The following is a 17,072-nucleotide window of genomic DNA, read 5'->3' on the forward strand; positions in this document are numbered from 1 at the left end:
AAGGAAGGAAGGAAGGAAGGAAGGAAGGAAGGAAGGAAGGAAGGAAGAACATCTCCTGTCTCAATATACAGGGACTTTCAAGTATCTTCCATGTCCTCAAGCTTCTTTGCCCACAAACTTCTTTGCTTCTTTGCCTTAGACGCTGAACCATCCTATGGGCAATCCCTGCCATTCATTCAGTTCTCTCAGGCCTCAGGATACTCTCCTTCCCTTTCCAACATGCCTTCATTCCTTCAGCAGGTATTTACTGAACACTGACTATATATGTGATCTTTTGGAAGATGCCCAACCCTTCAGGCTCACTAGGATTAAATCAATGCTTAATTAATTGCACTGTAGAGTCTCCTGGGAGTCGGGTTTATCCTACCAATCTGAGGTGATAAGTTGGTTGGCCTTTTACAAATTTAAACCTTTCACTCATTTTTGGAAAATAAAGGGGGAAATGTAGCTGTTGGGAGTGGACAAAGTTTTCATGCCTCCTTGGGCACAATCTACCAGGTCTCCATACATTTGTCCATTTTATATCCTCTTGGGTGGACCCTTTAACAGGTGATTAATGTGTCAAATTCTGAGGTCCTGGGAAGGAGCCAATATCTCAACATTTTAAAGAAAGCAAGAGATATCATATTGCATTACTTTTCGCCACTGAATCTCATTGCCTTATATTCTGCTAGTTATCTTGTCTGTATCAAACTGAAATTAAGCAGCAAGTATCAGACCTTCATCACCAAGAAAGTTTACTCGCATATCGCACCAGTGCCTCAGATTTCACATGTACAAAATAAAGCTTATCTTCCCCCCCCCCTTCTGACGCCATTATTTCTGCCAATGGTAGCACCATTCATTCATGCATGCTTATAACCTCCAGGTTATCTTTGAGTCTTCTCTTTTCCTCTCCTCTCAAATTCAATCAGTTACTAAGTCCTGTCAATTCCATTTCTAGCACATCTCTCACATCTGTCCCCTTCTCTTTGTTCCCATTTCCATTACCCTATTTTCAAGCTCTTATTACCACCCACCAGGACTATTATTGCAATAATATTACTACAATAACTTCTTTTTAAAAAAACAACCAACTTTACCTTCTTTCTTGGAATCAGTAAGAAGAGTGAAGGGGGCTAAGTAACTTGCCCAGGGGCACACAGCTAGGAAGTATTTGAGCTCAGATTTGAACCCAGCACATCCCATCCCTAAACCATCGAGTCACCTTTCTGCCCAGCAGTATCCTTTTTTCCCCCCACTTCTTCTGGCATTAGCCTCTTTTTAGCTTCACTTACTTCCCTATTCAGATCATCTTTCATACTGACATCTTTGTTTTTGTTAAGCTCCTGGGAAAATGGAACCAATAAACTTGCTCAATGGATTGCTGCAATTCTTCAATCTGTAACAAAATGCAAAATCTGCAAAGCTCAATAAAAGAAAAGTGCAATAAAACGTGAGATGCTTGAACAGTAATTGGTTCCAGTCCACTGGAAATAGGCAGCGCAAACTTGTGACCACTTCAGGAGGAAGTTCAAAATGATCAAAATCTAGCTTTTGTGTTTCCAGATTTTGAAAGCTCTTTAAAAAATTATTTCAGGGGGTAGCCAGGTGGCTCAGTGGATTGAGAGTCAGACCCAGAGACAGAAGGTCCTGAGTTCAAATCTGACCTCAGATGCTTCCTAACTGTGTGACCCTGGGCAAGACACTTAACCCGATTGCCTAGCCCTTACCACTCTTCTGCCTTAGAACCAATACCCAGTATTGATTCTAAGATGGAAGGTAAGGGTTTAAATAAAAAATAAAAATTAAAAAAAATTTATTTCATTTGATTCTTAGAACAACTCCATGCAGTCAGCACTATTATTATCACCATTTTATAGATGGGAAAATTGAGGAACAGAGAGGTTAAATGATCCTCAGTGCTGTACAAACAGTAAGTTTCTTTTCTTTTTTAAACCCTTACATTCTATCTTAGTATCAATTCTAAGATGTTTGTCTTTGGGAGGTAAGGGACTCGCCAAGGATTATACAGCTAGAAAGTATCTAAGGTCAAATTTGAACCCATGTCCACGGAAGTCCACATCTGGAGCTCTATCCATTGTGCTTCTAACTTCCCCATAACTGGTGAGTTTCTGGGGCAGGGTTTAAACTTAAGTCTACATGACTCTGAGGCTCACAATCTACCCAAGCATCTCATGTCATTTGTCCAAGTTGCTGTTAAAAATGTTAACTGACACAGAATCAAGGGCATACAAGGACTAGAGACTTCCTTTCAAGTTGACATTAAGTCATTAACCACCACTTTTTGGGGACCAGTTATTGAACCGAGGCCAACTTCACCTGACTCTATACTCATCTATCCTCTTGCACTCACTTTCTCCACAAGAGCAGCAGGAGAGGCTTTTTCAAATGCTTCACTGAAATGGAGGTAAATTCTATCCAGTATTCCCCCAATTTAACAATCTAGTTGTAACCCTGTCAAAAAAAAAAAAAAAAAGGTTTGTCTGACAGACAGTTCTTAATAAATCTTTGTGTGATACCAACTCGCCCTCTAAATTCATAGATTTTACAGATGGAAGAGACCTTAACAGCCATCAAATCCAGTCTCCTCATTTTACAGTTGAGGAAGTCATAGCCCAAAGAAATTAAATGACTTTAGCCAACATCACACAAGTAGATGACAGAAGTAGGAGCTGAATCCAGGTCCTTTGATTCTGTTCTTCCTTTTCTGTTTGTAGGGATGATCCTAGATTGTTTGACATTTTAGGAACTGATGACATTTAACGATGTGGCTGCAAACTTCATCCAGGAGGAGAGGAGGTACCCACACTGCTCAAAGAAAGCTTTACAAAGACGTGATGCTGGAGAACTTTGAGAATTTGGTCTCCCCCTAGGTAAGGATTGCCTTCCTGGGACTCAGAATCTGCCTTCTAGCATTATGGGGCTGCTGAAGGGTTATTAGCCGAGTTTCGGGGAGAAAATCAAAGACCTGAAATGATTATCACTTGGGGATCACAAACTGCATGTTTGCTTCCTGTTTTCAGGAGAAAGTTTTGTCCTGATGAAAGTAATTTCATATAAAGAAATTCAGCTTACTGTGCCCAGTAAATTTTCTTTTGGGAATCCAGCTTCCAAAAATATCAAAAATGTTGTGATTTCATTGATGGGGGGCAATGTGTGAAACAACCTGGATAGAAATGGATCTCTTCTGGGTGCGGGACGACTTAGAAACCACTAATTAACGTGATTTATATTGTACTGTATTTTTATTTAATTTGTTAAACATTTTCCAACTACCTTTAAACCTAGGCGGGACTGAACATTCCCCAGGTACTACTAGAGCGACCGTGTCGCGAGACTCTGGGAAATGGAGTCGGTTTGACCCTGGGAATTCTGGGAGTTGTAGTTCTGGGCTGTCACTCTCGTCCTGCATAGGCACAGTCCTAAGCAAAGGCTGCCAATTTGTGTTGGCAGGGTCTCTCTGACCCAGGATTCGTGTGGGTTCAAGCGTCCAAACCTCTTCTGCCTGGCGAAGCAGTAGGAAGGGGAGCACTCCCAGAGGAAGTGGGCATCATGGAGGAAGGGCAGAAACACTGAGATAAAGATAAGGGCGTGATGACAAGGTTCAGGGGCGGGACAAGAGTGTGGAGTAGCGGGACCAATCGAGACTGAGCAACATAGGGGCGGGGCCCGATATACAGGAATAAAGATAAGGGCGTGGCTATGAGTTTCAGGGGCGGGACAAGAGTGTGGCGGGACCAACCGAAACTGGGCAAAATAAGGGTGGGGGCAGAGACCCGGGGCACAAAGGAGTAGTTACGAGTTTTGTGGGGCGGGACAAGAACGTGAAGGGGCGGGGACAACGGAGATTAGGCGAAAAAGTAGGGGCGGGAGCAAGGTGGGTTAATTTGTAGGTTTAAGAGATCCCAGATCTAATTCATCAATACTTTTGTATTTAGAGCCTCTGATGGGCCCGGCGGGAAAGGATTGGGGAAAATGAAGGCTAAAGAAATCTGAATCAACAAGCATTTATTAAGTACCTACTGTATGCTAGGCACTATGGTTGGTGCTGGGGGATACAAAGAAAAGCAAAAAAAAGGTAAAAAAAAAAAAAAGAAAAGAAAAAGGTCCCTGCCTGGGAGGAACTCATAGTCTAACGGAGAGACAACATGCAAATAGTTATATAAAGATGAGCTGTATACAGTATAAATAAGAAATAAACCACAAGGAGGAGGCATTAGAATTAAGTGGGATCAGCAAAGGCTCCTTGTAGAACATAGGATTTTAGTTGGGACTTGAAAGAAGCCGGTAGTCAGGAGAAGGGAGAGAATTCCAGAAGTAGGGGACAGCCAGAGAAAATGCCCAAAGTTGGGAGGTGAAGGGTATTGTGTGAGGAACAGCCAGAACGCTAGGGTCACTGAATGAATGAGTATATGGGGAAGGGGTAAAGTGTAAAAAGACTAGAAAGGGAGAGGGAAAAGGTTATAAAGGACTTTGAAAACTAAAGAATTTTTTTCTTTTTAACATACTTTTCTTTGTAATTTTTTTACATGCAATTCAATTTTTTAATAATCATTTTTTGACATTTTGTGATCCACAGGTAGAAAAATTAACCTTTCAGATGAGTAGGGTGACCTCTCCTATGACAAGAAGAAAGAAAGAAGATGAAGCTACTGAAAAAAAAATATGAGAAAAGGAAAAAAAATCTCACATTGACTCTCATCTTCTCAGATCCAGGATTCTAACCCAGACTATTGTTTCTGAATACAAAATTCTTTCCATTGTACCACAATTGGGACTGGTGTGATGCCATTATATCAGGAGTTCCTAACCTGGAGTCCATGGAGATACTTATATTAAGAGAGATTTTGTGATCCATGTTCTCTCCCTACCTCGCACCCCTCTAATGTCCCAAAATGGCAGGTAATAGGGTGCAGGTTGTACATGTGTTATCATATAATACACATTTCCATGTTCATCATATTTTGAAAGAAGACATATATTGCTTATACTAGAGAAAAATTCATGGAGGAAATAAAGAATGGGATGCTTCAATCTGCATTCAGACTCCATCACTTCCTTCTGTGGTGAAGAGCCTTTTTCACAAGTCCATGGGAGTTGTCCTGGATCCTGGCCTTGTTGATAATAGTCAAGTCATTCACAGTTGATCATTGTACTTTATTGCTGTTACCACAATGATCTTCTGGTTCTGCTCACTTCACTTTGGCATCACTTCATATGTCATTCCAGGCTTTTTTTGTGATTTTCTTAATCATCATTTCTTATGATACAATAGCATTCCATTACAATCCCCAACTGATGGACATCCCTTCAGTTTCCAGTTCTTTGCCACCACAAAAAAAGCTGCTATAAATATTTTTGAACAAATAGATCCTTTTTCCTATCTTTGATTTCTTTGGGATACAGGCCCAGTGGTAATATTACGGGGTCAAAGGATATGCACAGTTTTATGGAAGGATATGCACAGTTTTATAAGGATATGGTTTCCCGATTGTTCTCTAGAATTGTTGTATCCATTCATAACTTCACCAAGTGTATTGATATCCCAATTTTCTCATATCCCCTCCAACATTTATCATATTCCTTCTTTGTTACATTAGCCAGTTCAATAGGTGTAAGGTGGTACCTCAGAGTTATTTTAATTTGCATTTTTCTAAGTAAGAGTTATTTGGAGCATTACTAAAGATAGTTTTAATTTATCTGAGAATTTTCTATTCTTATCTTTTGACCATTTATCAATTGGGGAATGTTTTGTTTTCTTATAACTTTGATTCAATTCTCTATTTTTTTCTAAATAAAACCCTTACCCTCAGTCTTAGAATCAATACTGTGTATTGGTTCTAAGGCAGAAGAGTGGTAAGGGCTAGGCAATGAGGGTCAAGTGACTTGCCCAGGGTCACACAGAATTCTCTCTATTTTTAAGAAATGAGTCCTTTCTCAGAGACACTTACTAAAAAAAATTTTTTTTCATGGTTTGTTGTTTTCCTTCTAATCTTGGTTGCATTGGTTTTGTTTGTGCAAAACCTTTTTAATTTAATGTAATCAATGTTGTCTATATCTTGTTTAAACATAAATTCTTCCCTTATCCATAGATCTGACAGGTAAACTATTTTGTGCCTCCCTAATTTGTTTATGGTATCACCATTTATTTTTATTTTTAAATTGTACCCATTTTGACTTTACCTTGGTAAGTGGTATGAGGTATTGATCTGTGCCTAGTTTCTGCCATACTGTTTTCCAGTTTCCCAGCAGTTTTTTGTAGAGTAGTGAGTTCAAACATATAATTTTTTATTTGATGCTGGAGGTGATAGGAAGCCACTAGAGTATATTGAGAGGGAACTGTCTGACATGATCTGCCCTTAGGAAAGAGTCATTTGAATCCTGTCCTGCAGGATTCAATCCTAGACCCTCTTCTTTATTCTTTTTATATTACTTCACTTGGTGATCTCATCAGCTCCCATGGATTTAATTACCATCTCTATGCTGATGATTCCCAAATCTATCTTTCCTGTCCCAAACTCTCCACTGATCTCCAATCTTCCATCTTTCACTTACTTTCAGGCATCTGGGATTGGATGTCCAGGAGACATCTTTAACTCAATATGTCCAAAACAGAATTCATTATCTTTCTCCCCTAAGCCCTTCTCCATTCTCTTCTCTTCCCTATTACTGTAGAGGGTAACACCACCTTCCCAGGCTCTCATGCTCAAGAGGAATTTCATAAGGTCCAATTTCTAAGAATGGACCATTGGGGACCCTAGCAGCCCTCTATATTTGTGCATCTCTGTTTCTCACGTTGCAATGCCAAGAGGTATCTTTATGCTCTTTAAGGCTACCATGTCCTGTGCCCTTCCTGATTCTGATGCGCCTGTGACCACAGCCCTCCTTCCTAGAATATGACCGTGTTCAGCCTGGGTCTGATGAAGATTGGCTTCCTGTTGGTAGTGCAGATTTGAATCCCAAAGTGAAGGTCCCTCTTGGAGAAACAGTCTTCCCAAGTCAGTGGATGGCCACCTCCTCCAAATCTGAAATCTTGTCTGCATAGAAACAAAACAGGATTCTGAGAGCAGATGTCCCCAGGGATGAGGAAAGTGTCAGAGGGGAAGATAGTTTCCTCCTCTGGAAATGGGAATAATAATAGCATTTACTTCCTAGGGCTGTTGTGAGGACTAAATGAGATAACAGGTACAGCACTATGCCAAGCTAGCTAGCTATTATCATATTACTCAGTTTAAGGAGCTGCTTTCCCTAAGGAAATCTGCAAATTGCTTCCTCACACATTCTGTAAAGCAGAAAAGATACCAAATAAGTGTCTGGGGAACAGAGGGTTGAGCTCTGTGCTCTATATCTAACAGCAATTTAGGAAGAGAGCTGTTTATTTACTCTCCACATTCCTACTCCTAGACCAGTGCTCTCTGGTTTGGACATATTGAGTTTCAGATGTCTCCAGGACATCCAGTTTGAGATGTCTGAAAGGCAGTTGGAAATATGAGATGAGAGACTAGTCAGCAGAGTTTGGGACGAAATAGGTAGAGGTCATACCCAAGTGGCGTCCTGGGAGGGTTTCTATTCGTTTGTCTCAAATTGGCAAGCCAGAACTATGGGCTCTCTTAAAGCTCCTTTTCCCAATTCTTCCTTTCCCAAAACTTTTCCTACAGGCATTAGACCGGAGAAGAAGAAATGGTTCCAGTTCTTTTCACAGTCAGACCTCAGATGATATAAAAGTTCCTCTTTCTCAAATGTCATCTCAGTTCTCAGAGCATATGAATTTTCTTCTTTCTTTCTGGAACCCAGACCACTGACATCATCCTTCTTGACACTGGACTTCCTATGTAACACTTCTTTTTTTAAACCCTTACTTTCTGCTTATACTTAATAATGAGTATCAATTCCAAGGCAGAAGAGCAGTAAGGGCTAGAAAATGGGAGTTAAATGACTTACCCAAGGTCACATAGCTAGGAAGTGTCCGAGGCCAGATGTGGACCCAAGACCTGCTCTCTCCAATCCACTGAGCCACCCAGCTGGCCCTTATGTAACATTTCTTGTTCAGTCATAGTTGTAGAGCTAGAAGGGTGCCCTTAGCTGCCATCACCCTCCTCATCAACTGATATTACTTACTGTTCAGCAACTTGTCCTGGCCTACTATGTGCTTAGTGATGTAAGGAATTCAACTGAGCAAGCATTTATTAAGCACCTACTGTATCTAAAACACTGTGCTGCAGAAGAAAAACAACTGCTTGAACACATGGGCTGTTGGGGATATTATTGGGGATGTAGACACTAAAAGATAACTCTAGTCCAATTATCAATAATATGGAATTAGGTCTTGATTATTGATACATGTAAAACCCAGTGGAATTGTGCTTTGGCTAAGGGGGGGTTAGAGGGGATTGGGGGAGAGGGAAAGAACATGAAATATGTAACTAGGGGAAAATATTCAAAATTAAAATTAAAAAAATAAATAAAACACTATGCGGGGTGCTAGGGACACCAAGATGAAAATGAATTCCTATCATCCTAGAGCTCACATTCTGTTATCCTGAAACAATGTGAAATGGGGTTGGACAGTCACCGCAATACTGTGGGATGATCTCCTGGGAAAGACTGAGCTACTTTCAGCAACATGATGATCTGGGACAATTCTGAGGGACTTAGGACAAAGAATGCTGCTATCCTCCTCCAGAGAAAGAACTCTGGGAGTCGGAATGCACATCAAAGCATACGATTTTTCACTCTAGGGGTTTTATTTGGGGGTTTTGCATTTATATGATCATTCTCTCACAACAAAGACCAATATGGAGATATGTTTTGCATGATAATACATGTATAATCCAGATCAAAATGTTTACCATCTCTGAGAAGGAGGAGAGAAGGAAGGGAAAGAAAGGAGGGAGATAATTTGGATTATATAATTTCAGAAAACTTATATGGAATTCCATGCAATTGGTAAAATGAAATATTTCCTTTGACTTGTAAAGCTCATGGCAAATCCTTCTTTGTCAGCTTCTTTCTCACTAAATTCCACAGAACTTGTACTATAAAGAAATATTACAAATGTAACATGTGTGGAATATCTGTCAACAGTAGCTTATTCAACCCTAGAGAATCCATATTGCAGAGAGACTGTCTGAATGTAGCAGATGTGGCTACCAGTTCATATCTTATGTAATATCAGTGAATTCATATTTCAGGAAATCCCTACAAACGTCACAAAGGTAGAAAAACCTTTAGTGACAATTCATCGCTTTCTCTTCATTAAAGAAATCATGCTGGGGGCAGCTGGGTAGCTCGGTGGATTGAGAGTCAGGCCTAGAGACAAGAGGTCCATGTTCAAATTTGGCCTCAGACACTTCTCAGCTGTGTGACCCTGGGCAAGTCACTTGACCCCCATTGCCCACCCTTACCACTCTTCCACCAAGGAGCCAATACACAGAAGTTAAGGGTTAAAAAAATAAAGAAATAATGCTGGAGAAAATTTTTATAAACACAGTGCATGTGAGAAAACCTTTAACAGGTGTATATCACTTTTAAAGTTCCAAATCATCCATACTGGAGAGGAAACCTATTGTCATCTTAATTTCTGGAAACCCCAAGTTCGTCCCTTGGGAATTTGCTTTTAGGGGAAGTCCCAAACCAACCTTGTCTTAGACTGAACAAGGTATCTCCAAGCATCCTTTCTGAATAGGAATGATAGAAATGCTCAAATCATCCATCACCCTTTTGGTCTTAGGTTCTCCCATTGTATCAGAAATCCATTCCCAAGTGCAGGAACCATCCATTTTGTATCCTTTGGAGTAGAGGACTCCCTGATACCACAGCTTCTGGCTACAGCCTCTTTCCCAAGCCTGCTTGCAACCCATCAGTGTATGTTTGCTGTGCTTAATCCCCCAAAAGACATATAAGTCCCCAAGTTCTATTGTTCTTTGGAAAATCATCTTTGGTGGTGATTCTCTCAGAGACACTGTTCCCAGAGTCCCAGAACCTTTGGCTCTGTGTGGTTTTTAAGTACTTAACTCTGTGTGGCAGCTGAATATTGAGCACTGTCTCTTATTGTAAAGGTCAAAAAAATAATTTTATGAAATTATGTGGTCGCCAATATTTATTATTTCATGAGTTAGTCTTTCACTCACCCATGAAGGAGTCCAAGAGTCAGAGTCCAAGTTGAAGCTGAGCTCCAAGTCCATGATCCTTGCAAGCCACAGTCTCCCTTGAAGACTCTCTCCAGTCAGGAGACCATCTCCACGAGACTGACCCAAGCCTCAGGATTCATGGCTTTTCATGGTGACTTCATGTCCCTGTCCCTCTTCACAGGATCCAATCAGTTTCCAAATTCTCTAACACTGCACCCTGGGAATCAGTTCTCACATTCTGGAGGGGTGAATACTCATCAAAAGGGTTCACAGATTCCTGGCTGACTGAATTCCTGACGGTGTAAACTCTGATCATAGGATTCACAAGTTTAGAACTGAGTTAAAAGAGTGGAACTCTCTAAGTAAATTACTTGTGTGTTCTCTAAGTAATAAAGGATTCCTTTTCACAAGTGTAAACTCAGAGAGAACAAAGTTTCCCTTTTACATTGTCCTGATTAAAGATTTGGTTTTATGACTACTTTAGTGGTTCTGTGTTTTTCCAAAGTTGACACTATAAATGTTATGATGGTGGAAAAACAAAAAACTCTCAGTGCCCATTCATTCCTTCCTTATTGAACATCAGAGGAGTCATACTAGAAAGGAACCCCATAAATGTAATGAATGTACCAGAGTACATGACCAAATCAACATCATAGAATCCATACTAGACTCTTTATTTTTTGTTTTCCCAGCAATTAAAAAAATTAATTTTAATAACAAATTTCCATAGAAGTTTTCCAAAGTTACATGAACTTTACTGTCTCCTTCCCTTCTTCTCCCCACCACCCCAGAGCTGACAAGCAATTCAACTTGGGTTATATATGACAACTAACACTTTCTTTTTTTTAATGTATTTAAAATGTATTTATTTTAATAACAAATTTCCACATAAGTTTTCTCCATTTCTATGATCTATATTGTCTCCATCTCTTCTCCCCTTCCCCAGCTTCCCCTCAGGAGCTGACAAGCAATTTGATCTGGGTTATACATATATTATGTATTATCACATGAAATATATTTCTATATTATTCATTTTTATAAGTGAATAAAGAGAATCCATACTGGAGAGGAAACCCTTTGAATGTGAGGCATGCGGCAAAGTCTTCAAAGTAAATCCTACCTTTCTAAACATCAATGAATTTGGTTGAGAGACACCTTATGCTTGTAGTGTATGTTAGATCTTTGGCTGAAGGACATATCTTACTTGGCACCAGAGAATCCCCACTAGAAAGAAGCCCTGGCAATGTAATGCATTTAGCAAATCCTTCAGCACTAACTCACATCTTACTCAACATTAGAGAATTCATACCAGTGAGGAGCCCTGTGTTTGTGAGAGGGCCTTCAGCTGGAGCACATACTCTATTCACCCTCAGAAAATTCATACTGGAGAGAAGTCCCAAGAATGGAATGTGTGGGAAAGCTTTTCTTAAGAAATCATCACCTTTTCGATATCGAAAAACCCACCCAGAAAAGAAACCATAAAAATGTGCCTTACATACACTGTATATTTAATAAATGTTTGTTGCTTGTGATAAATGTGAGGAATTCTCCACTTGCAGCTCAGCTCCCAGGCACAAATTCTTCTCAGATGATTCACACTTGAAACTTCCTAAGTGAAATGAATGTGGGAAAGACTGGGTGCAGGCCAGCCTAGCCTCTTCAGCGATAGTTTTCACACTAGAGAGTAGCTGTAGGAATGTGGAGAAAACTTCAATTAGTATCACAGAGCTGTGATGTCAAGTGTTACTGAGCGGCTTTTGCTTTAGAAATTCGAGATAAAAATAGCTTTTCTCCCCATTTGTTCTCTCCTGCAGAGTATACTGATTTTTTGCATAAGCTCTGTGTGTGTATGTGTGTTTGTCTGTCTGTCTGTACTGTTTTGCCTTTCCTTGGTTGAGAATATTTGTTTTTTTAAAGAGGATTAAGAGTGTTAGGTCTATCAGGAATTTAGCTCTTACATATTTGGTGTCACTATAGCAGGAAAATAAAACATGTATAACCCAGATCCCCCAGAGACCTTGAGCAGTGCCCCTATCCTACCACATGCTGGGTACACCCCCCTTTCCCCCCCCACAGGGGAGTGAGGAAACACTCCCTTGGCTGTTGGGCTACTGCTGGACAGAGGGGTGGGTGAAGTGGGGAATGTCCTCAGTGAGTGTAGAGGGGAAGGGGAGTGGCCTCTGCTCCCCTCCAGCTCTGCTCCCAGTGAGCCGCCCACCTTACCCCCTGTGCGCTTCCATTGGGCTGCTGAGCAGAGGGGTGAGGGATGTGAAAAAATGTCATCAGGCACAGTGGAGAGGGGGAAGGGAGCAGCTCTGCTGGAAGGAGTCCCTCTGCCTTTCTAGTAACAAACTCTGGGGGTGGGGGGTGGGGAGAGAGGGTGGCCAAGTGCCCACAGAGAGCATTCTATGTGCCATCTTTGGCACCCATGCCATAGGTTCACCATCACTGCCTTAGAGGATTATCTAACCTACTGTCGACAATCCAGTGTTTGAATGCTGCTTTAAAATGAAACATCTAGGTAACTTCTTAAAAATTTAGTACAAATCTCTTTAAAATGGTTGGTACTTGACATTATTTGTAGTCTTAGGATACACATATATATGTGTGTGTGTGATTATATCATTCCAAAGAGGACCAATGACCTCACAGGGTGATACCTTGACTTGCTCCTGAATTGGCTTTAAGTAAGGCAGCGTTACACAAAGTCTTACTCTCTTTCAAAGTCGTCAAAGTCCAGTGGCAGAACAAAAGTGGTCTGGGACACAGTGAATGACCTTGGAGTCTTTCATGTCTGACCAAGTTCTAAGCCCTCCACGGAACGAATTGCTCTCACCTGCCCATTCTATGAGAAGTCTTCACATGCTTGGGCTAGACATCACCCTAACTCACTGCCATACAAACACTGCCATTGGCATCTCCCTATCCACATACACATTTGAGAAGACCACCTGGGCTACATAAGCACCTGGAGACGTTGGTTACAGGAAAGGCTTTGCAAGGTATGAGATACTGGGTGCACATAAGATGTGACTAGGGAGGGGTTTTCCTAGCCCTTTTAAAAATATAACTTTTATTTTTTTTAAATAGTTTTCCATTATTACATGATTCATGTTCTCTCCTTCCTCTCTCCTGGAGCTGTCAAGCAATTCCACTGGGTTTTACATGTATTATCATTCAATACTTATTTCATTTTATTATTCAGTAGTTTTTATTTTATTCATTATTACTCATTCATAGTAATCATCTTTTAAAACCAAAACCCCAAATCATATACCCATATAAACAAGTGATAAATCATATGTTTTCTTCAGAATCTCTTCTCCAACCGTTCTTTCCCTTGATGTGGATAGCATTCTTTCTAATGAGTTCCTCGGAATTGTCTTAGATCATTGCATTGCTTTTATTTTCATTTCTTTTATTTATTTATTTATTTATTTGTTTGTTTGTTTATTCATTCATTCATTTACTTACTTATTTGTTCATTAATTAATTAATTTATTTATTTTAGAGTATTTTTCCATGGTTACATGATTTGTGTTCTTTCCCTCTCCTTCTCCCTCCCTCCTAGTGTAGCCAACAAGCAATTTTTACATGTGTTGATCAAGACTTATTTCCATATTATTAACATTTGCAATAGTGTAATCATTTAGATTCTACATCCCCAATCATATCCCCTTCAACTCATGTGATCAAGCAGTTGTTTTTCTTCTGTGTTTCTGCTCCCACAGTTCTTTCTCTGGATGTGGATAGTATTAAGTCCCTCATAAGTCCCTCAGGATTGTCCTGGATCATTGCATTGCTGCTAGTAGAGAAGTCTATTACACAGTGTATCAGTCTCTGTGTACAATGTTCTCCTGGTTCTGCTCCTTTCACTCTGCATCACTTCCTGGAGGTTATTCAAGTTCACATGGAATTCCTCCAGTTTATTATTCCTTTGAGCACAATAGTATTCCATCACCATCAGATACCACAATTTGTTCAGCCATTCCCCAATTGAAGGGCATTCCCTCATTTTCTAGTTTTTTTTCCAGCACAAAGAGCACGGATATAAATACTTTTGTACAAGTCTTTTCCCTTATTATCTCTTTGGGGTATAAATCCAGCAGTGGTATGGCTGGATCAAAAGGCAGGCAGTCATTTAAAGCTCTTTGGGAATAATTCCAAATTGCCCTCCAGAATGGTTGGATCAATTCACAACTCCACTAGCAATGCATTAGTGTCCTAATTTTGCCACATCCCCTCCAACATTTATTACTTTCCTTCACTGCATTGTTTTTAGTAGCAAAGTCAATTACATTGGTTTATCCCTCAATGTTTCAGTTTCTGTGTACAATGTTCTCCTGGTTCTGCTCATTTCACTCCACTTCAGTTCTTGGAGGTCTTTCCAGTTCTTATAGAAATCAAGCAGTTCATCATTCCTTATAGCACAATAGTATTCCATCAACATCATAAACCGCAATTTGTTCAGCCGTTCCCTGATTGAGGGACATTCCCTCATTTTCCAATTTTTTGCCACCACAAAAAGCACAGCTAAAAATATTTTTGAACAAAGAGGTTTCTCCCCATTTTTTATCTCTTTGGGGTACAAACCTAATAATAGTATTGCTGGATCAGAGGGCAAGTAGTCTTTTAAAGCCCTTTGGGTATAATTCCAAATTGCCCTCCAGAATATTTGGATCAATTCACAATTCTCCCAGCAATTCATTAGTGTCCCAATTTTGCCACATACCCTCCAACATTTATTATTTTCCTTTACTGTCATATTGGCCAGCCTGCTAGGTATGAGGTGGTACCTCAGGATTGTTCTGATTTGCATTTCTCTAATCAGGAGGGATTTAGACCACTTTTTCATATATTTATTGATAGTTTTGATTTCTTCATCTGAAAACTGCCTATTCATATCCCTTGATCATTTGTAAACTGGGGAATGGCTAGCCCATTTTTAGCTGGAAGCATCCAAGCAAATAGGGACAAGCAAGATGTTTGGCCCCATGTTCTAGCTTAGTCAGCCAGACCAGGGGTACCCCAAATCTGAGACTCAGTCTGCCCAGGAGGGAATTGATCATCCTCTAAGACACTCTGGGTCAGATCAGCCCAGAAGGTACCTGCCTGTTTCCAGAGTGGTAAATGGGATGCTGTACCCTGTTCCTGAACAAGCACCAAACTATCTCTAGCCCTTTCCCAGCCCCAAACCTGGAAGCCCAGTCACCCATGCTCTCTCCAGCATACCAGACAGGACATAGCTGTGTTTGTGCTGTCACCCAGTGGCTGAAGGCTGGTATCACACATGCTTGGGTCCCAGGAGAGCAGAATCAAAGGGATTCTAACGAGAATTTTGGGAGAAGGAGAAAATTGCCCATGTATCTCTACCAAACTACCCTAACATAAAAAGCCTCACATAGGAAGGAGATAAGCAGTGGAGACACCAAGAAATTTGCAGAAGACAACGAAAGGAAGCCCATAAAACAAACAAACAAAAATGACCTCGAATGTCTAAACACAAAGAAACAAGTTTAGGCAACAAGCAAAATTAGCTAGATGTCCTCATGTAAGGAAGCAAATGGAACCTCATAGATGTCCCTGAGACTTGAAGAGTGATGAAGACCATGGTAGAATTATGGCTTTGGATTGTCGGGGAGCTTAGCTTGGAATTAGACCTTCCACCTTCCCAGTCTCTGACATTTACTAGCTATGTGACCCTGGGCAATTAGTCACTAAACTGCTTTCTGCCTCAGTTTCCTCATCTGTAAACACCAGGATAATAGTAACATCTACTTCCCAGGATGCTTATAAAGAACAAATGAATTAGATTGTGTAAAGCACTTTGCAAACCTCCAAAAACTATGTAAATATTAGTTATTATACAATATCCAAAAGAAATAAGATAGGTAAAAGATAGGGATCGTGGAGTAGCACTGTATATTAAGAGACTACATAGGATCATGAGATGATGGGATCATAAATTTAGAGCTAGAAAGAACTCTAGAGGTCATCTAATCCTACCTAACCTTACAGACAAGAAAATTGGGGCTCCATATTTCTGTTCCATTGACCCCAGCCCATATACAATATTTCTGAATTTTCTATCACCCTTGTTTTCCAATGTCCCGCCTCTTACCCTATTCTTTCAAGCTTCCCCCTCTATTCCTGAGCTCCCAAACTTCTGCTCCATTTCTTCATTACCTGCCCCCCCGCCTTGAACCCCTGCACATTTTGGAGCTCTGACCTCTTTATTTTTTGGTTTTTAAACCCTTATCTTCCCGCTTAAGAATCAATACTATGTGTTGGTTCCAAGGCAGTAAGGGCTAGGCAATGGGGGTTAAGTGACTTACCCAGGGTCACAAAGCTAGGAAGTGTCTGAGGCCACATTTGAACTCAGGACCTCCCATCTCTCTGCCTGGCTTTCAATCCACTGAGCCACCCAGCTGCCCCCTCACCTTTTTGTTATGATCCCCTTGTCCCTCCCACTACTCCTGAGTTCTAAGACTCATATTTCACTCCCGGAGTCTCCATTCCTTGGTTCAATTCCCCATCCTCACCCTCCAGATGCTGAATAATGAATACCTGCCAAATAGAGAGCACCCAGGCCTGCTTAGGGCTATCTCAGGGTCACCTGGGGCTGTTCCCTTCAGCTGAGTACCTTTCCCCATCCAGAACCCTCCTTTTCTAGCCACATACAAGCTGGAGGGCCCCAAGGTAAGGCTGGCTCAATAAGGGGCTTTCCTCTAGGGCTGGCCCATTATCATTCTGGGATCATTTGGCTCATTTTTTGTACTCTAAAAGGGAGAAAATTGGGTCTGGCCAGTTTGCTTAGCCTTTTTTCTCCCATCATCCTTCACAACCAGCTCTGCCCCTTCTCTATCTAACTCCCTCCTCCACTTCGAGGTCTGTCCCCTTCCTCCCCCAGTTCTGTTTCCTCCTTCCCTTCTGACCCTC

General features: G+C 40.8%; 1 protein-coding gene across 1 annotated transcript in view; it reads left to right on the forward strand.

Moving 5' to 3' along the window:
* Positions 1-2,768: 2,768 nt before the first annotated feature.
* The window catches only part of P2RX2 (purinergic receptor P2X 2), a 59,140-nt gene continuing 44,836 nt past the window's right edge, over positions 2,769-17,072 (forward strand). Inside the window, exons 1-2 of the mRNA XM_044685386.1 lie at positions 2,769-2,864; positions 3,717-3,880. Coding sequence (XP_044541321.1) covers positions 2,769-2,864; positions 3,717-3,880 — 260 coding nt within the window. The remainder of the gene's footprint in view (positions 2,865-3,716; positions 3,881-17,072) is intronic.

This window comes from Gracilinanus agilis, chromosome 1 (assembly GCF_016433145.1).
Source record: "Gracilinanus agilis isolate LMUSP501 chromosome 1, AgileGrace, whole genome shotgun sequence".
Classification (NCBI taxonomy): domain Eukaryota; kingdom Metazoa; phylum Chordata; class Mammalia; order Didelphimorphia; family Didelphidae; genus Gracilinanus; species Gracilinanus agilis.